The sequence below is a fragment of the Cotesia typhae genome, unplaced genomic scaffold (genome assembly GCF_013202065.1).
Source record: "Cotesia typhae breed Kobodo isofemale line unplaced genomic scaffold, CoteBio_Ctyphae scaffold_45, whole genome shotgun sequence".
NCBI lineage: Eukaryota > Metazoa > Arthropoda > Insecta > Hymenoptera > Braconidae > Cotesia > Cotesia typhae.
Window position 1 is genome coordinate 3,724,869 of NW_027423777.1, and position 27,973 is coordinate 3,752,841.

Below are 27,973 nucleotides of genomic sequence, written 5' to 3' on the forward strand. Positions count from 1 at the left end.
TATGTATTTAAATACATTCGAGTTAAATTTAAACCTTGGAGCACTGCTATATCGACAATAATAATAATAATAATAATAATATTAAATTCAACTATAAATTATTTTATTTAAAATTTTCTAATCTATGTTAAATTATTTATTACTATCAACATTATAATTTTTTTATTTGCTGTTTAAAAATTTTAACTAAACTTGTTAAATTATGTGAGTTATCGAACTATAATATCAATCGTTACGAAGAAATAGTGGAATTGTCATAACGGGTGGTGGTTATTTAGAATAGAACTTGCAACTACAGTACCGATTATGAGCTTTTTTTCAACCTACTTACCATCAGACAAAATATGAGAGAACTGTCAACGAAAGCTTCCTATATTTAGCACACTACGTGCTTTTCTTTCAGTTGGCAAGTACTCAGTGCTTTTGTCGATAATACAGAAAACATTATTTTCAATTTTATCAAAAACAAATAATGACATTGTTTTTATAAAAATTAATAATAACAATAATAACAATCCATAATTGAATTTATTTCAAAACTCGGATAAAAATTTGGTTATTACTATTACTACTACTATTATTATTATTATTATTATTATGTTATTAAATGCTCAGGGGGGTTATTCCCGGAGTCCGATTCTCCGAGGGCCCAGCCTGAGCTCCATCCGTTACTGCTGGACCACTCCGCACAACAAGGCGGTTAGTGATCACAGCAGGCCAAAGTCATTTCCCTTAAGAGACGGAGAGAACCAAGTAAAACAGCCTTCTGCATCCTAACTGCCAAGAACTCAGCTTTTGATGAGCAAGCTGGAACTTTGGCAAGTGAGGATACAAAAGACTGTTTCATCCCTCCTAGGACGCCAACAATCAGGACGACAAGCTTGACACGGTAACCTGGGTAAAGTTTGCCAATTTCAAACAGGAGATCCTGATATATTTGTCTTTTGTGCTCTTCTTTGGCTGAGATGTTGTATTCAGCCGGGGCCGAGAACTCAATGACATAAATGTCACGAGTGGCCTTGTCGAAGAGCACAATATCAGGTTTGTTGTGATCTATCCGCCGGGTTGTTGCAAATGGCATGTTCCAATAAATTTTGCAACTGTCATTCTCAACAACCTGGGGAATATCTCCTGGCAGATAAGGCAACACTGGTGTCTCATCGATACCGCAGCTATATCTGAGATGATAATAGAGTACTCGCAGGGCAGCATTGTGACGCTGTATGTAGGCACCTCTTGCCAGCACTGGACATGCCGACAAAAGGTGCATAAGCGTCTCCGGATGTTGTCTACACCTCCTACAGGACGTGTCCGGAAGCTGCACCTGGAGCACCTTGCTACGGTACTCAAGAGTGTTAATGACACCATCTTGGCAGGCAAATATGAACCCTTCAGTCTCGGACATCAGGCCCGCTGACTTTAAGAAGGAAAACGTCAGCTGGATGGACAAGCCATGATCACGCACGTGTTTAAAGAACACGCTGTGCATGGACTTGTCCATCAGTTCGCCAAGGAGTAGGTTTTCCTCGGCGTTCCTGATGACGCTCTTAAATTCCTCCTTTCGGAGTTCCATAAGAGCGTTTATTTCTCCAAGACCAAGGGTTCTTGCCGCATATATTGCTGCCTTATACAAGAATGACCCCTTATGCGCATTTTCATGTTTATGTACAATATGCATAAGAAAGTCATCCTCGTCTGCAGTGAAATTGACAACTTCGTGAGTTTATTATTATTATTATTATTATTATTATTATTATTATTATTATTATTATTATTATTATTATTGTTGTTATTGTTATGAAGAATATTATGCCGAGAAGATATGATAAAGTTTAATAAGCTGAATCAAAACTTATCCGATTAAGTGATTGAGTGACATTTCTTATTATAAAAGATTTTATTTTTATTTTACATTTTTATTAATATAATTGCTAATAAAATTCTTTTTACAAATATTTGAATTTTATTATTATTATTATTATTAATATTATTATTTGAATCATAATTATAATTAAACTAAATTTAAAAAAAAAAGAATTTATTATAAAAAGAAATTTTTATGTCTGGTAAGCATTAATAACATACGTAAAATAATTTAACAATTGTAATTCATTAAATTTTATCAGTTGAATGATTTTCAATAGATATAAAAACGATAACATGCAAGCTTTTATCGTACTATAAAATTTCAAACGTCCTCTAATTATTGATTTGTATAAAAATATAATATAATATATTATATATTATATTACATTTATAAATTGTAATTAATTATATTATATTTTAGTTAGGAGGATAGTATTGCGAGACACAGATAAACTCAAAAATTTAACGGTATATAATAACAGTAATATTGTATTCTCTTTGATTCAATTCAAATTTTAATTAATTAACGTAAAGCCCGCATCATTAAATCTCGTCTACTATTTTATTTAGTATTTAGTACTATTCAGTGGGATTCTACGATCAGTGTATACTCTATTCAATAAATTAAATTCATTCATAGAAATACACATTACTCAATACGTAAATATACTAAAATTATAATTAAAAAATACTAATCAATTTTTTTAATTTTAAATTTAAAAGAAAATGTTTAATATACAGATATTATAATATAATATATATATATATATATATAGGGTATATAACTCTTAAACCTCATAAATGTACATGATCGAACGGTATCCTCATCTTTAGTATATCATAGTTGATTGTAGACCATATCAGAACCAGACAAGTGGCCACTCCATGTACCCTACTTGCTCTATTATGCCTCGTCTTCAGTTTTTCTTCTCATCCCTCATCTCTCATCTCTACCATACTCTCCCTACTCTTTACCTTTTACTTTTATACATGAATTTATCTATCTTTATATATATATTTGATATTTTATAATAATTTAATTTTTTAATACACGTAATAATAATTAGTGATAAATAAACTATTATTATTACCTTTGTTTATTATTATTATTAACAATTGGCATAGGAGTTGGTATTCTCGGAGGAGGTACAGGAATAACTTTTCGTCTTCCATTGACAGATTGATGAATTGACGGAGTTAAACGACCGGTTGAGGCTATTCGTCCAGCCGTACATGAATTATCGGACCTGACGTCCATTTTTATTATTAATCTGTAACTGGATCAAAATAATTTATGAATTTATAAATATATATTATTCAGAATAAATACAAAAATATAATACATGTATAGTGACAAGTAATGAAACTCTGTGACACGTATCCCTACAGATTCATTAGCAAAGTGACAGACACACTTGAGATTTACTGAGGCCTTTCGTTATATATAGTAGGAGTATCTACAGTAGTACCAGTATATCACATATATGGTAAAAAAATAATTTCATGCCTCGTTTATTTATCTCACTACTAGACAGATACAAAATTATAATTGAGATTAAGTAATTATAATATCAATATTAGTTTTCATTAAATTGTAAATAATTTTGTAATTATTGAAAAAAAAATTATCTCTTATATATATACGTATTACATAAATTTAAAGATATAGACGTATTTAAAGTCAAGTACTACATAACAGCAGTAAAATTTTTTTCGAGTATAAGTATAAAAAAATAATGAAGAAAGAATTGAACTTGAAATAAAATCTGGAGTTAATCCAGACTTGTTGATACCCGTCTCTCTCATATTTAGCACTAGTTCTTCTTCATCTTGTTAAATATGTTATTTGTCCTTTTTTTTTTTTTTTTTTATAATTAGTCTCCTTCTGGATAGTAATTCTCGGAATTATCCCACACCGAACAAAATAACCCATTATATGTATATCAATACGTCTCAATTTTCTTTTTTTCTCCGCCACATGTTATCATAAATTAGTAAAATAAATTAAATAATTATTAAATTACTAGTGGATTTTATGTTTATTATTTTCTGGCTGTCTAATGGACTTTTCTATTTAAAAAAAAAAAAAAAAAAAAAAATCAAGTAATAGAGAGATGTGTCGTGTGTTTTCACAAGGGTAAGAGCGACCTCATTGAGAAAATGACCATGTACAACATGTACCTGGTGTACTCTCTTAAGATGAACATTTTACAAGTATTTTTGATGGAAAAAAAAAATACTTATATAACATGTACAACGTGAAGTCTATGTTACATTAAGAAAAATACATCTTTGGCGTTTTAGAAAAAATTAAAATTAAAAATGTTGACACAATTGTTCTTCGAGGTTAATCCTTTTTAGCAAGGAAAAAAGGAAAAAATTTAAAAAGTCATTGAATTTATTGTTTATTTTTAAATTCAGTAAAACAATTTCATCTATCCAAACAATAAAAAAAAAAATATATATATATATATATATAATAGAGACGTATATGAAACCGCTTAATCTCTTAAAACTTTTATACTCAAATGTCTTTTGTAAGACTTTTATTTGCTGATTTGTGACCAAAAAGCAGACAAAATAGAAGAAAGAAAAAAAAATTGTTTGATATGGATTCAACCAACACATACACACATAAACTCTCACACTGAGAGAAAAAAATAAGGTAAAAGAAAAGAGAGAGAAACAGACTGAATTGTTGAGCATCTGCTTAGCAAATTGAAAAAATAATCACGTTTTCGCAGTAATATTGTCGCGAGCTAGCGAAGAACGCGTGTAATACAATAACCCACCCTGAAGTCAAAACAATGAAAATGTAAATAAAAAATAAAAAAAAAAATCGTAATAATAATAAAAATAAACATAGAAAACAAAACGGTGAAATAAAGATACTCGGGCTGTTTCTATCTGGATTGGGGAGTGTTAAAAGAAGAGCGAGAGTGTATGTCACAAATAAATAAATATGTGTATGTCAGTATACAAGTGGTAGACAAGTATAAATGTATACATGTATACCAGTGCAAGTCGTGATGCCATATATCAGTGGTGCAAAAAACAATGTGCCATGTAGACAAGAGATGTACTGAGTATACAGAGTCATTCACCCATCTACAATCATCTACCATCCGCCACCCCTCTAGCTCTTCTTATCTTCAACTCTGACTTTACTTCTACTGCTATCCACAGTTACAGAATCACAGAATTAAAAAGTTACTGAGTGCTTGCCCTTATACATCATATTTATTCGGTCGTGTAAAAAAAAAAAAAGTTTTAAAGTTAAATATCATTTTTATACGTTAATAAATTGGCGATATATTATTAACACATTTAATCATCAAGAATATATAAAATTACTCCGGCTTCAAAGCAGACATTAAAAAAAAAAAAAAAAAAAAAAAAAAAATTAATTATTCATCAAGTGAAAAAATAGATTTTATTTTACTATCACTTTTAGTATTATATTACGTTGATTTATATTGATTGACTGACTTGGCATTAATTTAAAGTTAAAAGTATCTTTTAACAATTAGAATTTAGATTGTGATATCGTTTGTCACTTATTAAAGTCCTGTTAAACAGTGAAAATGACACAGGGCTGACGTCAGCACGTCAAGCCAAAACTTTATCATAGATAGCTGGCTAAAGAGATTCTATTTCAGACACAGATAACTGCTAAAATTTGGATGGTTAGTGAAAGTACAACCTTTGCTTTTACTTGTACGGATCCTTGGTAGAGTAGTAGTAGTAGTAGTAGTAGTAGTAGAGGATTAAATCTCCGGTCAACCGAACTGTCTAGATCGATTATCAAAGACTACAAAGACCAGAATCATTTACGAATATCCTTATTAATAATCAGGAGACATTCCAAATACCTTTACATTTTTATTCATAAAACATTATTTTATTATGGCTATAACTTAATGTTTGCTTGATAATATCTTAATAAATTGACAAATAATTATCAATTTATATAGTATAATTAAATAGAAATGAAACGTACATTTAACTGCTTCAGCTATTACAACTTCTCAACATAGAAAATTTTATTTATTTTAAATAATAGTAATCTATTAAGTAATATAATAATTATATATGGCAGAGTTTATGATATAACACCGTAATTTTCATTAAAGGAAAACATTGTTCCCTTGTTGGTGTATTATTTTGATTTAATTAAACTCAATATTATGGAGTTATAGCAGTCTATGTCTGGTCTGTGTTTATGTTATTACTATTAATAATAAATTATATACCTCACTGAATGGGGCATTGAATGAATATTTTATACAACTAATATTATTATTATTATTATTATTATTATTATTATTATTATTATTATTATTATTATTATTATTATTATTTTATTAATATTTTCTGCTTGGCTTGTACTAAGAGGTAATATCCTATCCGAATTTCTATCTTGTTCTGTGTTTCGGTTTATAGATATGGACATACAGATTTTAAGGATACTAACTAATTTGTAGAATATCCAACTATACCAGATCTGAATTGGATAGCAAAGAGCTAACTCCATGGGTAAAAGCGTTTCGTTTTGCTCTACTGCACCACTATCTTCCTTTAATGCTTCTTGTTTACTTAGTTATTCTTAGTTATTCTTTTTTTTTTTTTTTTTTTTTTTTATCAAAATTATCTGTATTCTAGCTACGCCACAATTCCTTACAGATCGGAATTACTATTTTTTCCCTTTTAACTTCCCGCTAAAAAAATCATTAAATTTTATTGTTTTTACCCCCGTTTTGCAAAAATCGAGTTTTCATCAGATCTCATGCATACTATTTCAATTAAACGATATATCAAGGTTCTTAGAGCTTGAATAGACTAGTCAAAAGCATATCTGTACTGTGTCGGAAATATTCATATTATATATATTATATGTTTATCCGTCTCCCTTCCTTCCTTCCTTATCCTTTACGTTAAACCTCAATAAGATGGTGATCACTATAAGTAATAAATTTCTCTACCGGAAATTAATCTAGACGAAATATCGTGGTATTAAAAAAAAAAGAATAGAATAGTCATGTTAAAAGAGACAATTGATGATAGAAGCAGAAACTAAACAAACTGATAAATTTTTTTATGCGATTTAATGTCATCGGCAAATTATAAATCAGTATGTACAGAATTCATACGTGACATTGATACAAGATTATTTATAGATACAATATACATATGTTTTTGTTTTTCTGATTTTCCATATTTGTTTAATCAATATAATTAAAATAAATAATTTTATATATTTATAATAGGTAGTGATGTGCGATATACAGTTTTGATTACGCATATATTCATATACGTATACTTTTATATCCCGTACAAAAGGATTCGATGCTGATTATCAAATAATTATACATTGTACATATTAAATTTAGGAATAATTAATACAGTCATGTAGAAATGATAAAGAGTTCTCTCGGAAAATAATAATTAAAAATTTTTATGTGTGATTCACGTGAGAAAAGTTATTCATCATCACTGAAGAAAAATAAATATAAATAATAAAATCGGTAAAACCAATAACTTCCCGATTTTTCAAGATCTTAAATTTTCTTAGTGGAAAGTTAAAAAAAAAAAAAAAAAAAACTGTACCGAAATATAGAGAGTTTATTCTGGTTGTGCAAAGGGGTTTCAAAACCCTTCCAAAGGCCATGTGTAATGGGTGAAAAATGGATCGAACGAATAAGGGAAAAGAAGAGAACGATGTATGTAATCATCTGTATGTCGATGTGTACAACACCAGAGTGTTTATTCTCCCGTTTTAATACGGGTGTAATTATTCCGGCACATTCTCTTGGATAATATCTCTATTGTAAAAACTAATTTTTACGGATAAATAATATAGCTAACAATAAATAGCCATTTATCGTGAAGGAAAAAAAAAAATTTAGACATGTTTACGTTATATTATGCAAAGGATGGATAAAATACCAGAGCATAAACAAAAATATTTTATCGGATAAATTCTCTAGTGTAACATTGGAAATTCTCAAGAGTTACTCTCGGGAATAAAAAGAAAAGTTATTTTTTTATCAAAATAAAAAAAAAAACCATGTTAAATTTTTAAACTATTTTGTGATAGCATAAAAATTCAAATCTTTTTATTCTTGTCTTTAATATATCATATAAGAATAAGCAAATCACTTGATATACGTTGTCGTGGTTTGCGGTTTGCTCCTTATATAAATATATGTATTAGTCGCTAAAAGTCTACCAGTATTCATCATGCGTCTGGTTTCATACTACATTTTTTCAGCGATATATATTCCTCATGATTACAAAAGAGAATGCTATGGGAAAACCATTATTTGTTTGATGTCTATTCATTGTTTATTTTTTTAATAAGCAATTGAAATATAATTTTTAAACTGTGTTTATTATTTTCCGAAATTGTTAATTTAAATTAAAAATACTTTAAAAAAAAAAAAAAAAAAACCTTTGTGTATATGAAAAAATGTTGGATAAGCAATTGATTTAAACGAGTCTATTTATTTATTATTATTATTATTTTATAAATTTATATATTTATTGTATACAAACCTTATAGACTGTTGAATATATATTTGATGAAGAAAAATAAAGAAAAAAAAAAAGATTGAAGGAAAGAAAGGAAAGGTAAAAAAAAAATGTATCCACTATTAAAATGATCGTTAGTCACGACTAATTGATATTGCGATTATCCACCCTAAGGGTGTCGTCGGTATCGGATCGTTTGGATTTATGAATCGTGAATAATAATTGTGATGCATCCATACTATATGTATATACTGTATATATTACTTATGAATGATATTGGTATAGATCTTTCTTAATATTAAAATAGAGATGAAATGTATGTGAAACCAATTTATTCGTGATATGATTGGTTGAAAATAACTATTCTCATTATGATTGGTTGAAAGTGAATATAATATACATAAACGACACATAAATATATCATGACAACAAATATGAGGCGCGCGCTTGCGCGCGCAAATTTAAATTCTATTAATATAAAATTGAGATGAAATGTATGTGGCATCAAACTATTCGTAACGTGATTGGTCGAATATATCATGAGCATGAAAATATATGCAAATGCTATAGTAAGGCGCGCGCTTGCGCGCGCAAATTTGAATTCTAGTTCTGTTTAAAAAAACACAACGAAAATTCAATATCCGAGAATTCGAGTTCCCGTAGAGTTTAAAGGGGACATAAAATCAGATCATGTAGATTTATAATATGATGATGCATTTATTTTTAGTACTGGAATTTAAATAACTATTTTTTATTACCTCTGACTTTTCTTACCGGACGTTTACATTCAATATTTATAAATTTATAAATCTATATTTAATTATTTCCGATTAAATATAAACTCTAAACTTTTTTTAAAGTTCACTAGAGTCAACTGATAGAATAAATGAATAAATAATTAAAAAAAAAAAAAAAAAAAAAAACTCAGTAAGGAAAAAATACTTAATTAAAAAATATGGATTTTCAACAATGATCGCAATTAGTTTCAGCTTTTCCTCCCATTGTAAAGTCATCAATTGTCAATTAGACAACGGATAAAAAACAATGAAAAAGAAATGAACAATGAACACCTAATAAATTTAAAGGTAGATTGCGAATAATAAAAATGAAAAAAAGGAAAAAAAAGCGAGAGAGAGAAAAAAATGAAGAGAATATGTGGGTATAGAAATAATATAAAACTAGAAAAGAGAAGATGCCGATTCAAATAAATGGCATATGGCAGTTCAAGTTTTTTTCATTCCCATCGCAATAAACCCCAGTAGCAGCAGCAGCAGCAGCAGCAGCAGCGGTATCTATATCTGCACATATATATATATACCGAGTAACTAACTACTTCTCTAGAGTAATAGTTGAATCTTGTCTACACCCTTATATATTCACATATGTACATAAACATATGTATATAAACATATATAGACTCAATACACTCAATTTTCATCCCCAGAGATATATTATCCAGAAGCATACACGCGAATCGACTCTCGAGAAACCACCAATCCTGTTCAATCTATACACATCACCCCATTATATATTATATTATTATTATTATTATTATTATTTTAAATATTTTCCGCAACACAAATAAAATAATACTAATAACAATAACATACTTCGATGTATTTTAACGATACTTTTTGTTCATTGCTAAATTATTTGACGTACAATTTAATATAACTGAAACAATTACAATAAAATGAAAAATTTTCATCATGTTGTGTACTGATGTAAAGGAGAGTAAAGAAATAAAAGAGAATATAATAAGAAAATATGATAATAATATATAAAGATGAGGTAAAGGTTATAAAAGGAGTAAAGGGTATAAGGGATTGGATTGGTATCGTAGCCTATTATATATACTATATCAGAATAAGAACCAAAACCAACATCAAGATAAAAAACGAACGGAAGGAGAACCAGACTAACGAAAACAATAAAGACCGATTTCCTCGCATCGCTTGATATTACAGTTTTAAAGTGTACCCACGTGAATAAGAACGCCGAAACTTTATATATTCTTAAACCTTGGAGGTTCCACCAAAGGAGATTTATTTAAATCACAACTTTTTTTTTTTTTTTTTTTTTTTTTTTTTTTTTTTTCCCTATTTCCATATACATGTGATGTATATAATAATTATTTGTTAAAATAATAGCTCTTATATATGTATGTAGTTTATCACTATGCAAGCCCATTCGAATCGTTAAATATACGCGAGACCGCACACAGGGTTTAGTTTTTGCATTTCATGAGAGCTAAAGTCACGTTGCGGTAGTCGCGAAACACATATATAACAAGTAAAAGTCGCATATAAGCGCAGGCACGTGTGTGTTGATTCTATACTGCTCTCTAAGTAATAGACGCGTTTATCCGCGGTACATTTAAAACATGCATATAGCTTTCATTTTCATTTGCCTATTCAACTATTCACTCAACTAAACCGGATGGTTAACTTTTCAGAATCTAAAATCAAAGACCAACAGCTAGACTCCGCAGCCTCTCATTGCTTACAACAAAACGGTCAGTCACTTCACAAAACAATCCATCACTTGTGTGTCCCACTGGGAACTTGGATTCACATATATAATATATATAGAATAGAAGTAAAGGTATGACCAACGATAAACACCAATGACCCGGTAACCACCACCGCAGTCTCGCCAGGTAACCAAAAGTCAATATTTAACTGACCATTAAAGCTTATATGTATAGGTAGTTATATATACATTTAAACTTTGATGTGTACTTCTATAATATTCTTTCTTTTCTTTTCTTTTCTTTAAATATTTGTTATAACCCAAACAGATATTTAACAATAATAAAATTTTATTATTCAAGTGAAAATTATAAATGAGTATCACTTTACTAAGTAAATAATTACAATATCAAAAACTCTTATTGTTACAGTATTAATTGGATATGAAAAAAAAAAAAAAAAGAAAATAATCAATGTTTTATTAATGATAAGATTCTATAAAAGTTTTATTTACTTGACCTGAAATATTCACTTTGCTATTTTATTTTATTACATTTAATATTACATTTACAAAAGTTAATACACTAGTCACAAAAATTAAGGGATATAAAAAAAATTCCAAATTTTTTGGTGATTTTCAGGGAGCTGTAACTCCGAGGAAAATGATCGCACAGAAAAAAAAAAAAAAAAAAGCAAATTGTAGCTCCAAGTGTCTAGTTTTTAGATATGACCATGAAAATTTCTTGTCATCGTCAGGTCTGGAGAAATCTTAAGAAAACTACTGAAAAAAAATTTTTCGAAATTTTTTTTCGTCTTAAAAAAGGTCTACGGGCTTCAAAAAAATTTTTTCGATTGTTTCGTTTGAAAGCTCTTTTAGTAAATTTAATACCCTTTAATTTGACGTAATCAAAAGCCTGTACGATAATTTGCCGCGGAGTTATCGTCAATCAAAGCAAAAAAGTTTTTTTGACTTTGGAAATCAATAACTCTGGAAATAATGACCGTATAGGAAATCGAAGGAGGGTTTTGAAAACTACACAATATTCTCTATAAGAGAACGTAAACCGCTTTTGAAGAAAAAAATTTTTTTGAATTGAAAACTCGGACTGAAAAAAGACAAAAATTCGCATAATTAAGGATATTTGGATAACTTGGTATAACTTTGGATAAAATGGATGAACGAAGGATATCGTTGGTAATTTTTAACTTCAAAGTGTCCCCTAAAATCCCTAAGAAATTCAAAGCGCTGCGATTTTTTGTTCATAGTGCCCAGAAGCTTCAAATTCTGTGTTTTCGCAAAAATCACCATTATGAGCAATTTTGTGATTTTTATTCATTTTTCCATTGAAAAAAATTTTTTTCAAAATTCTTTATTTTTCGATCAAAGAGATTGATTTTTCAAGAAATTTGAAAAAAAAAAAAAAAAATTTTCAATTTTTTCGAAAATTTTTTCGAAATTTTTTTATCAAAAATTTTTTTTTAATTTTTTTTTTTTTATCGTCTTCAGAATGCTTCACTATTGTCAAAAAAAATTAACTCAATTTTTTCTGTCCGCTACAACTGCCTTAGTTTTAAATCTCATTTTAAAAATTCAATAAAAACAAATTGATATACCCCCCGCGGAGTTCGGCTTTTCCTCACACAAAACTTGAATTTTACGTTTTCTTTTTAGCCTAAATTCCTTACGTGAATTTTATGTAAGCTTTTCTTTGATAAGCACCTTTTGATATGCCTCGTCGACATTTAGCTGCCACAGATCTGGCTCGCATTGTTACCCTCCTTCAAGAGGGCTACAGTCAGGTGGAAGTAGCAGCTTCTATGGGAGTGAGCCAGTCCGTTATCAGTCGGGCCTATGCCCGATTTAACGCGACTCAAAGTTACGATCGTCGTCCGGGTCAAGGTAGACTACGAATCACTACCGAGCGTGATGATCGAGCTATCATTCGAGATGCTCGTCGAAACCCTACTGCGCATGCCCACACGATCGCTCATCAATTTCGCAATCGTCGACAACGTCCTCCCCAACAACACATATCGGCATCGACGGTTCGAAATCGCTTTCGAGAGCAAGGACTACGCGCTAGACGCGCAAATCGCGTGCCTATGCTCACTCCACGACATCGCCGAGCCCGATGGGCCTATGCTCATGATCATCACCATTGGGGTCGTAGACAGTGGACCAGTGTATTATGGACTGACGAATCTCGATTTTGTCTTCATGGCAGCGATAGACGATCTCTCGTTTGGCGCCGTCGTGGAGAACGAGATCGGGATGGTTTTACGAGACCAGTTACAGCTTTCAATGGTGGATCAGTCATGGTGTGGGCAGGCGTGTCCTTCAATACCAGAACCCCGTTGGTCATCGTTCGTGGGACGTTGACTGCCGATAGGTACGTCGATGAAATTCTGGAGCCACACGTCCTGCCTATGCGCACACGCATGGGGGCAAGACGGTTCATTTTGATGCAGGATAATGCTCGTCCTCACACTGCAGTTCGTACGCGAACTTTTCTCCGCGCCAACAACGTAACAACGCTTAATCATCCAGCGATGAGTCCTGATTTGAACCCAATTGAGCATGTTTGGGACATGCTTGGGCGTCGATTGCGGCGAGACTATCCGCAACTGCACAATCTTCATCAGTTGACTCAAGCGTTGTTACGTTGTTGGCAAGGAATTTCGCAACGTGATATTCGACGATGCATCAACATGCAAGAGCGTTTACGAGCTGTGATTCGGAACAGAGGTGGCAATACACGGTACTGAGCAGTTACTGCCGTGCGTACAGAGGTCATTTGGCAGCTGCAAACAGACAAACACGCAGACAAAGACACACACACACACACATACACACACACGCGCGCGCGCGCGCACGTGTGTGTGAGAAGCGTAAATCCGACCGAGCAACCTCCACGTGGTACGCTTTGAGTAACGCTAATGCCGGCGGTAAAACAACAGTCGAAAAAAATTGAGAAAATTTCGAAAAAAATTTTCGAAAAAAATTGAAATTTTTTTTTTTTTCAAATTTCTTGAAAAATCAATCTCTTTGATCGAAAAAATAAAGAATTTTGAAAAAAAAATTTTTTTTCAATGGAAAAATGAATAAAAATCACAAAATTGCTCATAATGGTGATTTTTGCGAAAACACAGAATTTGAAGCTTCTGGGCACTATGAACAAAAAATCGCAGCGCTTTGAATTTCTTAGGGATTTTAGGGGACGCTTTGAAGTAAAAAAATTACCAACGATATCCTTCGTTCATCCATTTTATCCAAAGTTATACCAAGTTATCCAAATATCCTTAATTATGCGAATTTTTGTCTTTTTTTCAGTCCGAGTTTTCAATTCAAAAAAAATTTTTTCTTCAAAAGCGGTTTACGTTTTCTTATAGAGAATATTGTGTAGTTTTCAAAACCCTCCTTCGATTTCCTATACGGTCATTATTTCCAGAGTTATTGATTTCCAAAGTCAAAAAAACTTTTTGCTTTGATTGACGATAACTCCGCGGCAAATTATCGTACAGGCTTTTGATTACGTCAAATTAAAGGGTATTAAATTTACTAAAAGAGCTTTTAAACGAAACAATCGAAAAAATTTTTTGAAGCCCGTAGACCTTTTTTAAGACGAAAAAAATTTCGAAAAATTTTTATTCAGTAGTTTTCTTAGGATTTCTCCAGACCTGACGATGACAAAAAATTTTCATGGTCATATCTAAAAACTAGACACTTGGAGCTACAATTTGCTTTTTTTTTTTTTCTGTGCGATCATTTTCCTCGGAGTTACAGCTCGCTGAAAATCACCAAAAAATTTGGAATTTTTTTTATATCCCTTAATTTTTGTGACTAGTGTATAAAAAATTTAATTTTACCACGTGTTAAATTTATTAAAATATTCACTCAAAGAAACATTATCGATTTTATATCTAAAATTTCGGTAGCGTTTAAATTGCCTTTAAAACAAAAATTAAAACATAATCAATTATTGAGGTTTTCAACAAGCTTGGTAAAATTTATCTATAGTGTCTCAAGAACTCGATCTGACATTGGACAATAAAATCCAAATTAATCCATCGAGACTGTATAAAGAAGTACTCGTTGAAATGAGTCAATTGTTAATAAATCTGATACCCAAGTACGAATATCATCCAGATTTATTTGATATATTTTTAATAACGAAAATAACCATAGGTATAGGGTGTTTATTTATTTTATTTAATTTTTTTTTTTTTTTTTTTTTTTTTTTTTAATATATTCAATGTCCCAAGTTAATAAAAAGTATCAACTTTTTGATTTTATTTTCCGAAACGTATGTAAGAAAGAAAAAACAATAAAAAAGTGATGGAGCTATATAACCCATAACTTTTACCAAGAATTGACCTTAAAGTTTATGCAACGTTATCCAAATAATTTACTTTTAAGCCCATGCACCACCTCCCATCCGAAAAGAAATATAACAGGCGTGATTCCGTGCCATGTGCTATAACATCAAGACTATAAATATCTTGATTTTATTTTAAAAATTCCAGTGACTCTTTTCTATTAGTATTTGAACTTATTTTAATAAATTGACATCCCGAATAAAATCATTATCGAAAAAATCGATAAATAAACCTTTTTCATCTATACATTGTATATAATAGTGAATTAACTTGTCGTGAAATGGAAAAATATATTCAATAGAAGAAAATTGACTTTTATCTTCTCTTTGATTCTTTCTTTCACATTCAATATTATTATTATTATTATTATTATTATTATTATTATTATTATTATTATTATTATTATTATTTGTTATTAATTGCTCAGGAGGGTTTTCCCCGGAGTCCGACTCTCCGAGGGCCCAGCCTGAGCGCCATCCATTACTGCTGCACCACTCCACACAACAAGGCGGTTAGTGAGTGCAGCAGGCCAAATTCATTTGCCCAAGTAGACGCAGGGATCCCAAAATGACAGCCTTTTGCATCCGCACTGCTAGAGACACGGCTGCTGAACTGCAAGCCGGTATCTTCGCAAGTGAAGACACAAAAGACTGTTTCATCCCTCCAAGGACGCCGACAACCAAAACGACGAGCTTGACACGGTAACCTGGGTACAGTTTGCCAATTTCAAACAGGAGATCCTGATATATCTGGTGTTTGTGCTCTTCTTTGGCCGAGATATTGTATTCGGCTGGGGCCGAAAACTCAATGACATAAATGTCACGAGTAGCCTTGTCAAAGAGCACAATATCAGGTTTGTTGTGGTCAATCCGCCGGGTTGTTGCGAATGGTATGTTCCAATAAATTTTGGAACTGTCATTCTCAACAACCTGCGGAATATCTCCTGGCAGATAAGGCAACACTGGTGTCTCATCGATACCGCAGCTATATCTGAGATGATAATAGAGTACTCGCAGGGCAGCATTGTGACGCTGTATGTAGGCACCTCTTGCCAGCACAGGACATGCCGACAAAAGGTGCATCAGCGTCTCCGGATGTTGTTTACACGTCCGACAGGACGTGTCCGGAAGCTGCGCCTGGAGCACCTTGCTACGGTATTCGAGAGTGTTGATAACACCATCTTGGCAGGCAAATATAAACCCTTCGGTCTCGGACATCAGGCCAGCTGACTTCAAGAAGGAGAATGTCAGCTGGGTGGACAAGCCATGGTCACGGACGTGTTTGAAATACACGCTGTGCATGGACTTGTCCATGTGTTCACCGAGGAGTTTTTTTTCCTCGGCTATCCTGACGACGCTCTTGAACTCCTTTTTCGGGAGTTCAATGAGAGCGTTTATTTCTCCGAGACCTAAGGTATTTGCCGCGTAGATTGCTGCCTTATACAAGAACGACCCCTTCCGCGCATTTTCATGACTATGAACAAATTGCATCAGGAAGTCGTCCTCGTCTGCTGTGAAATTGGCAACCTCGTATGTTAAACCCATTATTATTATTATTATTATTATTATTATTATTATTATTATTATTATTATTATTATTATTATTATTATTATTATTATTATTATTATTATTATTATTATTATTATTATTATTATTATTATTATTATTATTATTATTATTATTATTATTATTATTATTATTATTATTATTATTATTATTATTATTATTATTATTATTATTATTATTATTATTATTATTATTATTATTATTATTATTATTATTATTATTATTATTATTATTATTATTATTATTATTATTATTATTATTATTATTATTATTATTATTATTATTATTATTATTATTATTATTATTATTATTATTATTATTATTATTATTATTATTATTATTATTATTATTATTATTATTATTATTATTATTATTATTATTATTATTATTATTATTATTATTATTATTATTATTATTATTATTATTATTATTATTATTATTATTATTATTATTATTATTATTATTATTATTATTATTATTATTATTATTATTATTATTATTATTATTATTATTATTATTATTATTATTATTATTATTATTATTATTATTATTATTATTATTATTATTATTATTATTATTATTATTATTATTATTATTATTATTATTATTATTATTATTATTATTATAATCAATAATCATTATTGTTATCATTATTTTAGTAGTTGATTTATTATTCAGTAATCGAGTTTTTTATTATTCGTTTGATCGTGGGCTCTACTACTTGGTAAAAAGACATTACGAAATATTAATTTAATAAAGGTGATGTATATTCTATGAATAATATATAAATCAACGCTATGAATATATAAATTAATAAACTCTTTGTTAAAGTTGACAAAAGACAAGACGAAAAAAAAAAAAAAAAATAAAATAAACTTTTCGAGCAATTAATGTTAATAAATGTGTCAATATTTTACTTTGTTTTGAATTCAAAGACTAAGAAATTATCATATAAATGGAAAATTGAAAATTATTTTATTGAAGAGAAAATATAAATTGTATTTTCAACATTGATTTTAAAATTTTTGTTTAATTCTACTATAAATTTAAATGATATATTATCAGCTATTAGAAATCTTTTCGCTTTAGTCTATTTGACATTAATATCTAAGTTTATATAACGTTAAAAAAAAAAAAATAAAAATTACCATGGTCCCGCACATATTATTGTATGGAGTATTTGTACATCGAGTGACTACAGAGACACGCAAAGCAAAGTAAAGCTTTTACATAAATTGTCATACTCTTTTATATCATACTAACAAACTCAACTCAATTTCATTTAAGCTCTTGGAATCTTTTAGATCTATATGGACTTTCGACTCGTAACTGTTGAGAATTTAAACTTTTATTTTATTACTAAAATCCAGAATATTACATTTATGTTTAGTGTATATATTCACAAACTTACAGACTCTACCTTCAGTTTATAAATTCAAGATAAATATTTCAAAATAATTAAATTCTTCTTCTTGAAAAAAAAAAAAAAAAAAAAAAAAAAAAAATCAAATTATATTTTATGAATTTATATTCTGATCAATATGAGAAGGAGGTACTTTTAAAAGTCTAAGTACTCTAGAAGTTTATATTTTAATTTTTCTCTTTTAATCTATATTTTATATTTCAACATTTCACAAATTCACTAAAAAATAAAATAAATTCTCAACTTTTTACTCTCTATTCAGACCAACCGCACTTATCCTCTTGATACACTCCATCAAGCTTACTCACTTGCATTTCATCTATAGGAAACTCTTGTTAAATTTATTTTTATTTATTTTTCCAACTCCTAAATTTTTATTCTTCCTGCTTATTTATTCATTATATTTATCCTATAACCTAGTAATGCCATTATTTTTACATCTCCTGTTTATTATTTTTATTAATAGGATTTTATAAATAATTTATAAAAGCAGTTGATAGTCCAGGTTGTTTGTTTTTTACCAATAAATAAAGTTAGAATAAATAATTATCTATTTATCATGTCGTTTTAATATTCGCAATTGGGAATTTGGCGAATACACTAATATAAAATAAATAATAATAAAAAATAAAGACTTGTGGATTAAAAAAAAAAAGTCAACACAAAAGAAAGTTGTATATTATATATTATATAGTCAGGATAAAGACACTCTATTCTATTCCATTCAATGTGTATAATAGGTATAAAGATAGATAATAGTTTATATATTTTATATACAAAAGTCACAAGCTTGTTCTTCATCTTGTTCATCTTAGATATCAGTGAATAAAAGTAACTGTTGCAAAATTTTCTTCCATCTCCTCTTATCTTCTATCTTTTATTCTGTTCTACTACCAGGAGACTGAATGAATATACTTATTTTTTTCTGCTTCTTCAGGCACCAAAGCGAAAGAAAAAATAATTTATAAATGATAATAAAGACCGGACTACTGTAAAAATAACTGAATATATTTAAAAATCTATAAAAAGTCGATAAATAATTACTGCGAAATAATTTTATTATGAAAACATAAATAATATAAAATTATTATAATATTTTATATTTGATTGGTTTAGTATTGGTTGGTATTTTAAATGACAGGATGTTTACATTTAGTTTTACTTTATTGCTCAGAGTACAGAACCCTCACGCTCAATATATATGTAGAGTTTGAAAGCCTCAGAAAGTAACACCAAAGGCACCCAAATGCGAATACGAACACAAATACCAAATCCTAAATAAAGTTTCTAACGAACTTGTCGAAAACTCTGTATGTATGTATATAATTGTTTCAAAGTTTATACGTCAACGTCTTAGTACTATCTCATTTTATCACTTTCAAGTTTTCTATTATTATTATTATTATTATTATTATTATTATTATTATTATTATTATTATTATTATTATTATTAATATTATTATTAAACAAATATATATATCAAAGTTGTTATTATAAAATTTAATATTTTTAAAATAATTACCAAATAAAATTTATGGGAAAGCGATAAAGTATTAAAAGAACAAACTGTATTGAAAACTAAAATAATGAGGAGAGATATTTCAGTTGCTGTCAGAACATCAGACAACAATATTCGTTAAACGTTTGTTTGGATCACGAAACATGTATCATCTAGATAACGATGGTAATTTAGCGAGGTTCTTTGCAAGAAGAATAGAGAAAAGTAGAAGGTAAAAGAGAGAAAGGATAAAACGATCTTCGTATGTCTCGAGGGTCCGGGACACAAGAAAGAAATAAACTTTAAAATATAGGTATATATATATATAGATTAAAAAAAAAAAAAAAAAACGATGAAGAAGAAAAAGTAAAGATGCATAACAAGTCTGAGGTAACAATGAAACATCAATTGAAAGTAACTTATTTTGTTTTCTTTTTTTTTATACCAGAAAAATCTCATTTTAATAGTATATTACACACCGAGGGAAGTAAAGTAAGAAATGTCTCAGATCACATGTAATTGTTGGCCGAGGCGAAGCCGAGGTCAACAAACATGTGATCTGAGGCTTTCTTATTTACTTCCCGAGGAGTGTATACTATTTTTTGCCCTCCGGGCGGAAAGTGGCAACTTTCGTCCCGCTACGCTAAACAAAGTTGCCGCTTTCCGCCTTCGTCGGACAAAAAAATAGTATACAGCCCTTGGAAAGTAAAAAAGAAAACCTCAGATCACATGTTTGTCGACCTCGGCTTCGCCTCGGCCAACAATTACATGTGATCTGAGGCTTTTCTTATTTTCCTTCCCAAGGGGTGTAATATACTATTTTTTCCCTGACGAAGGTGTAAAGCGGAAACTTTGTTTAGCGCAGCGGGGCTAAAGTTGACGCTTTACACCCGGAGGGGAAAAAAAGTCTATTTGCTAAAAGCAGCACCTTTAAACGTTTCTTAAAATTAAAATAATACTATTGCTAACATTATATTAATTTATAGAATTATTCAATTGAAAATCTGTTAATACTATAATAAGATAATCTTGATTTTTTCTTTTTTAATAAAATCACATTCAAAAAATTGATTATTGAAAAAAAAAAAATTTTTTTTTAATTACTCGGCTATTATCGAATAAATTAAAAAAAAAAAAAAAAAAAAAAACCTACAAAGTATATTTTTTTTAATTAATAAACCTTGCACCGAAAAATAAAAAATAACAGACTAGCAATAACCACCAACGCTTGGGGAAAAATAAAAACTAAATAAAAATGTATACAGTATATCCAGTTAAAACATAAAAACATTGGATTGATCCGTGGATACTACTACTGTTGACCCTTTCTCTTTTAAGAGCATATCAAACCAATTTGAAGCCAAATTCCAGCGATACTGTATCGAAAAAAAAAACATGACTTTTATTTTCCCCAATATAGCTAAAGTAAATTTTTAAAAACTATATACTCCATACTCATTATGTAAACACAAAAATGTCGATTTGTTGTTTAACGCAAATTAAAAAAAAAGAAAAAACAAAAAAAAAAAAACATTGATAAAACTACTATATCTTTGAAATATTGGATGACGATAAGTCAAACACGCGCGCCGTTGTTGTACTATCCGAATATTTTCTCCCATTTATCTTCGATCCATTCAAAGTCATAAAAAAAAAAAAAAAAGAACAAGGAAAATAATTTAAAATTTAATTAACGTTAATCAATAAAAGAATAACGATATAATCGAAGCAAGTATAAAACTTTATTAATCGAAAAATAAAGTATTGTACATGTTGAATGAATAAAATTTGTACATGTGCGTAAATATACATATATGTATTTGTATAATGTATTGTAGAATTTAAATGGTTGTAGGGTAGATTTCTTACTCTAGCTCGGGTTTGAGTGTTTAGGGTATATATAAAACGGGGTGTTGATGACAATGACGGGGCTACATGACAAAAGCAGCCCTTAGCTGCGCACGCGTTCGATTCAATCTGATGAATGGCCTGAGTGTCTTATTCATTCGTATTTGGTACCTATTTCTATTTTCATACATCTATGATATAACTATATAACTACCACTACAGCAGTATAGTAGGGGACTATACTAGTTTACTTTATTACTATATTACTCTACTAATACTATTTGCGAATTTTTTTCTTTTTCTTTCCCTTCGCTATTTCTTATGAAATTTTTTACAACAATCTATTTAATTTCCTTTATATTGTTTTGTTGAAAATAATAATAATAATAATATTGCATAAATATTACTGAGATTATTTTTAAGTAAATTTATTTTTCGGATAAAATATTATTTGTATTGCCGGGTGATTAATCAAACTCTCGAATCTTTGATGTTAAATATTTAATTGGGGCTGGTTGAACAATGTATACATTGTACTCTCGTAGTTTGTTATTCTTGATCCTATTGAATAATTAATTAAAATATTTAAACAACTTTGAAATTTATGTACACAGTATACGTCTATTTAAACTACCACAACAAATTGTTTTATAATTATTATTATTTTATTTTTTATTAAAAAAAAAAAAAAAAAAAAAAAAAAGCCTCGATAGTGTTACAGTGGACAAGTTAGGTCAAGTACCAAACATTTTATTCGTTTGTATGAAACCAAGTTAACAATAAAAGTACCAACGTGTAACATCACAGAACAAAATAGTGGTGAGTGGTCGAAAGCAAAGCTAAGTTTAAATGACATCTAAGTGTTGCAATGTTGAGTAAAGTTGAAATAAAAACTTTAACCATATATACGTAATAAGAGTTGAGTAGATCGAAAGAGAAAAAAAAAATATAAAAGTTAATAGAAATTGTAAGACGTGTTGATGTACCCCAGGTCTGTTAACTAATAATAATTAAAAAAAAAAAAAAAAAAAAAAAAAAAAAAATTAAGCTTCAACTTTGTTTCTTAAGAAGTTATACATATATGTGTATATTTATATCCTCGACGTCTTATTCACGTGTGTCATCAAAGACTGCAATATTCAGTAGCTCGCTCGACATCTTCTACGAGTGTTGGCGTCAAGAGCGTAATTGCTAGACGTTAATTATCACGTGAATGAGTATAGCAAGAAGCTACTGATATTATGATACTCCATCAACCCATCAGAGATGTGTCACGCTTTTTTTTTTTTTTTTTTTTTTTTCCCTTACATACATACATACATTATGATTTTTAAGTATATAATAATTTACTCAATGGGGGGATAGTATTACATTATAATACAAAACAGAGACATTCATTCATATTTAATCCATTTATATTCATTCATTTAAATATAAGTGTAAGGGTTACAAGTGTGAATTTTTAAATAATATACCATTCAACTTTAAATTCTTTTAATTTAGAGACTAAAAATCCAATTTGTTAATTAATAATTAGCATTATACAATGTATAATGGGTAATTTTTTTTACATTTCTTCTTTGTTTATCAATTGATACGCCCTGATATTATTTCAACTTTTAAAAATTATTTATGTATTTATTGATAAATTTAGATTTTAGTTTAAATACAGTAGAGAATAAAAAATAAATCTTACGACCAAAATTTCAAAATTCGCAAGATAATCATTATATTTTGTGCTTACCTTCAATGAAGACTAAAAAAATACAAATTTTGAGTGAGAAAGTTTCGTCGTGAGCCAACAGAGTTTTAAATAAATAATATAAACTCGTACATAAAACTAAAATAAAAACTTAAAATGATCACAGATAACAATTACACAATTAAAAAACAACAGCCACAAACGAAACACAAGAATAATAAATATATAAATAAACAATTAGAGCACTCACACACAGTACCGAAATAAATAAAATTCAATCATCATTTTTTTTTATCGCGAATAAAACAGTTAATAGCCATCGACGAGCTGGTTGCCCGTTACACGTTGAATGATCTCATGATCTCTGATTTCGCGCGGAATTCTTCACCCTACCCGCGCTGATACAAAATACGGAGGATGCTGAAGAAAACAACACTAGAAATGCGCATGCTCTGCATATATCATATAAGCGCACGCATTTTATCCATCCCTACCCTTACAAAATATATTTCACTCCATAGTCGCGATTATTTCTACTCCTTGGCTATCGTATGTTTCTATCTTTATTATTATTATTATTATTATTATTATTATTATTATTAAAATAATGATCTAGGGCGTATCAATTGATAAACAGAAGAAGAAATGTAAACAAGAAAAAAATTACCCATTATTATTATTATTATTATTATTATTAATTAACAAATTGATTTTTAGTCCTTTTAAATTCAAAAGAATTTAAAGTTGAATTGTATATTATTTAAAAATTCACACTTGTAACCCTTACACTTATATTTAAATGAATGAATATAAATGGATTAAATATGAATGAAATGTCTCTGTTTTGTATTATAATGTAATACTATCCCCCATTGAGTAAATTATGGTATATACTTAAAAATCATAATGTATGTATGTAAGTGGCGGAAAAAAAAAAAAAGCGTGACACATCTCTGATGGGTTGATGGAGTATCATAATATCAGTAGCTTGTTATACTCATTCACGTGATAATTAACGTCTAGCAACGCGCTTCGACGCCAACACTCGTAGAAGATGTCAGAGTCGAGCTACTGAATATTGCGTGGTCTTTGATGACACACGTGAATAAGACGTCGGAGATTTGACATAAATATACACATATTGCATATAACTTCTTAAGAAACAAAGTTGAAGCTTAATTTTTTTTTTTTTTTTTTTTTTTATTATTATTAGTTAACAGACCTGAAAATTACATCAACACGTCACAATTTCTATTAACTTTTATATTTTTTTTTTCTCGATCTACTCAACTCTTATTACGTGCATATATGGTTAAAGTTTTATTTCAACTTTACTCAACATTGCAACACTTAGATGTCATTTAAACTTGCTTGCTTTTCGACCACTCACCACTATTTTGTTCTGTGATGTTTACACGTTGGTACTTTTATTGTTAACTTGGTTTCATACAAACGAATAAAATGTTTGGTACTTTCGGACCCCTAACTTGTCCACTGTAACACTATCGAGAGCTTTTTTTTTTTTTTTTTTTTTTTAATAAAAAATAAAATAATAATAATTATAAAACAATTTGTTGTTTAGTTTAAATAGACGTATACTGTGTACATACATAAATTTCAAAGTTGTTTAAATATTTTAATTAATTATTCAATAGGATCAAGAATAACAAACTACGAGAGTACAATAATGCATACATTGTTCAACCAGCCCCAATTAAATATTTAACATCAAAGATTCGAGAGTTTGATTAATCACCCGGCAATACAAATAATATTTTATCCGAAAAATAAATTTACTAGCAAAAATAATCTCAGTAATATTTATGCAGACATTATTATTATTATTATTTTCAAACAAAACAATATAAAGGAAATTAAATAGATTGTTGTAAAATTTCACTTAAGAAATAGCAGAAGGGAAAGAAAAAGAAAAATCTCGCAAATAGTATTAGTAGAGTAATATAGTAATAAAGTAAACTAGTATAGTCCCTACTATACTGCTGTAGTGGTAGTTATATAGTTATATCATAGATGTGCAGAAAATAGAAATAGGTACCAAATACGAATGAATAAGACACTCAGGCCATTCATCAGATTGAATCGAACGCGTGCGCAGCTAAGGGCTGCTTTTGTCATGTAGCCCCGTCGTCTATCAATAACACCCGTTTTAGTATATACCCTAAACACTCAAACCCGAGCTAGAGTAAAAATCTACCTACAACCATTTAAATTCTACAATACATTATACAAATATGTATATATGATATATATTTACGCACATGTACAAATTTTATTCACATTCAACATGTACAATACTTTTATTTTTCGATTAATAAAGTTTTATACTTACAGCTTCGATTATATCGTTATTCTTTATTGATTAACGTTAATTAAATTTTAAATTATTTTCCTTGTTCTTTTTTTTTTTTTTTATGACTTTGAATGATCGAAGATAAATGAGAAAATATTCGGATAGCATAACAACGGCGCGCGTGTTTGACTTATCGTCATCCAATATTTCAAAGATATAGTAGTTTATCAATGTTTTTTTTTTGTTTTTCTTTTTTTTAATTTGCGTTAAACAACAAATCGACACTTTTTGTGTTTACATAATGAGTATGGAGTATATAGTTTTAAAAATTTACTTTAGCTATATTGAGGAAAATAAAAGTCATGTTTTCGATACAGTATCGCTGAATTTGGCTTCAAATTGGTTTGATATACTCTTAAAAGAAAGGGTCAAGGTCAACGAGTAGTAGTATCCACGGATCAACCAATGTTTTTATGTTTTAACTGGATATACTGTATACATTTTATTTAGTTTTATTTTCCCCAAGCGTTGGTTATTGCTAGTCTGTTATTTTTATTTTTCGGCAAGGTTTATTAATTAAAAAATATACTTTGTAGGTTTTTTTTTTTTTTTTTAATTTATTCGATAATAGCCTTGAGTATTAAAAAAGGCGCAATTTTTTTTCAATAATCAATTTTTGAATGTGATTTTATTAAAAAGAAAAATCAAGATTATCTTATTATAAAAAGATATTTACAGATTTTCTAATTGAATAATTCATAAATTAATATAATGTTAGCAAATTTATTATTTTAATTTAAGAAAACGTTTAAAGGTGCTAAGCTTAGCAATATAGACTTTTTTCTCTCCGGGTGTAAAGCGTCAACATTCAACCCCGCTGCGCTAAACAAAGTTTCCGCTTTCTATGTCAGGTGGGAAAAAATAGTATATTACACCCCTTGGGAAGGAAAATAAGAAAAAGCCTCAGATCACATGTAATTGTTGGCCGAGGCGAAGCCGAGTCGACAAACATGTGATCTGAGGTTTTCTTTTTACTTCCAAGGGCTGTATACTATTTTTTGTCCGACGAAGGCGGAAAGCGGCAACTTTGTTTAGCAATAGCAGGATCTAGTTGCCACTTTCCGCCCGGAGGGCAAAAAATATACACTCCCTCGGGAAGTAAAGGGAAAGCCCTCAGATCACATGTTTGTTGACCTCTGTGCTTCGCCTCTAGCCTAACAATTACATGTGATCTGAGACATTTCTTACTTTACTCCCTCTGGTGTGCCAATATACTATTAAAAATGAGATTTTCTGGTATAAAAAAAGAAAACAAAATAAGTTACTTTCAATTGATGTCTTTCATTGTTACCTCAGACTTGTTATGCATCTTTACTTTTTCTTCTTCATCGTTTTTTTTTAATCTATATATATATATACCTATATTTTAAAGTTTATTTCTTTCTTGTGTCCTGGACCCTCGAGACATATCGCCGAAGATCGTTTTATCCTCTCTCTTTTACCTTCTGCTTTCTCTATTCTTCTTTGCAAAGAACCTCGCAAATTACCATCGTTATCTAAGATGATACATGTTTCGTGATCCAAACAAACGTTTAACGAATATTGTTGTCTGATGTTCTGACAGCAACTGAAATAGCTCTCCTCATTATTTTAGTTTTCAATACAGTTTGTTCTTTTAATACTTTATCGCTTTCCCATAAATTTTATTTGGTAATTATTTTAAAAATATTAAATTTTATAATAACAACTTTGATATATATATTTGTTTAATAATAATATTAATAATAATAATAATAATAATAATAATAATAATAATAATAATAATAATAATAATAATAATAGAAAACTTGAAAGTGATAAAATGAGATAGTACTAAGACGTTGACGTATAAACTTTGAAACAATTATATACATACATACAGAGTTTTCGACAAGTTCGTTAGAAACTTTATTTAGGGATTTGGTATTTGTGTTCGTATTCGCATTTGGGTGCCTTTGGTGTTACTTTCTGAGGCTTTCAAACTCTACATATATATTGAGCGTGAGGGTTCTGTACTCTGAGCAATAAAGTAAAACTAAATGTAAACATCCTGTCATTTAAAATACCAATAATACTAAACCAATCAAATATAAAATATTATAATAATTTTATATTATTTATGTTTCATAATAAAATTATTTCGCAGTAATTATTTATCGACTTTTATAGATTTTTAAATATATTCAGTTATTTTTACAGTAGTCCGGTCTTTATTATCATTTATAAATTATTTTTTTCTTTCGCTTTGGTGCCTGAAGAAGCAGAAAAAAATAAGTATATTCATTCAGTCTCTGGTAGTAGAACAGAATAAAGATAGAAGATAAGAGGAGATGGAAGAAAA

At 29.1% G+C, this 27,973-nt stretch overlaps 1 protein-coding gene across 1 annotated transcript in view; it reads right to left on the bottom strand.

The window, feature by feature from the left end:
* Positions 1-23,749, bottom strand: part of LOC141536920 (uncharacterized) — a 97,398-nt gene extending 73,649 nt beyond the window's left edge. Inside the window, 2 exon segments of the mRNA XM_074257720.1 lie at positions 2,958-3,143; positions 23,325-23,749. Of these exon segments, the coding sequence (XP_074113821.1) occupies positions 2,958-3,124 (167 nt within the window). The 5' untranslated portion in view covers positions 3,125-3,143; positions 23,325-23,749.
* Positions 23,750-27,973: the final 4,224 nt, after the last annotated feature.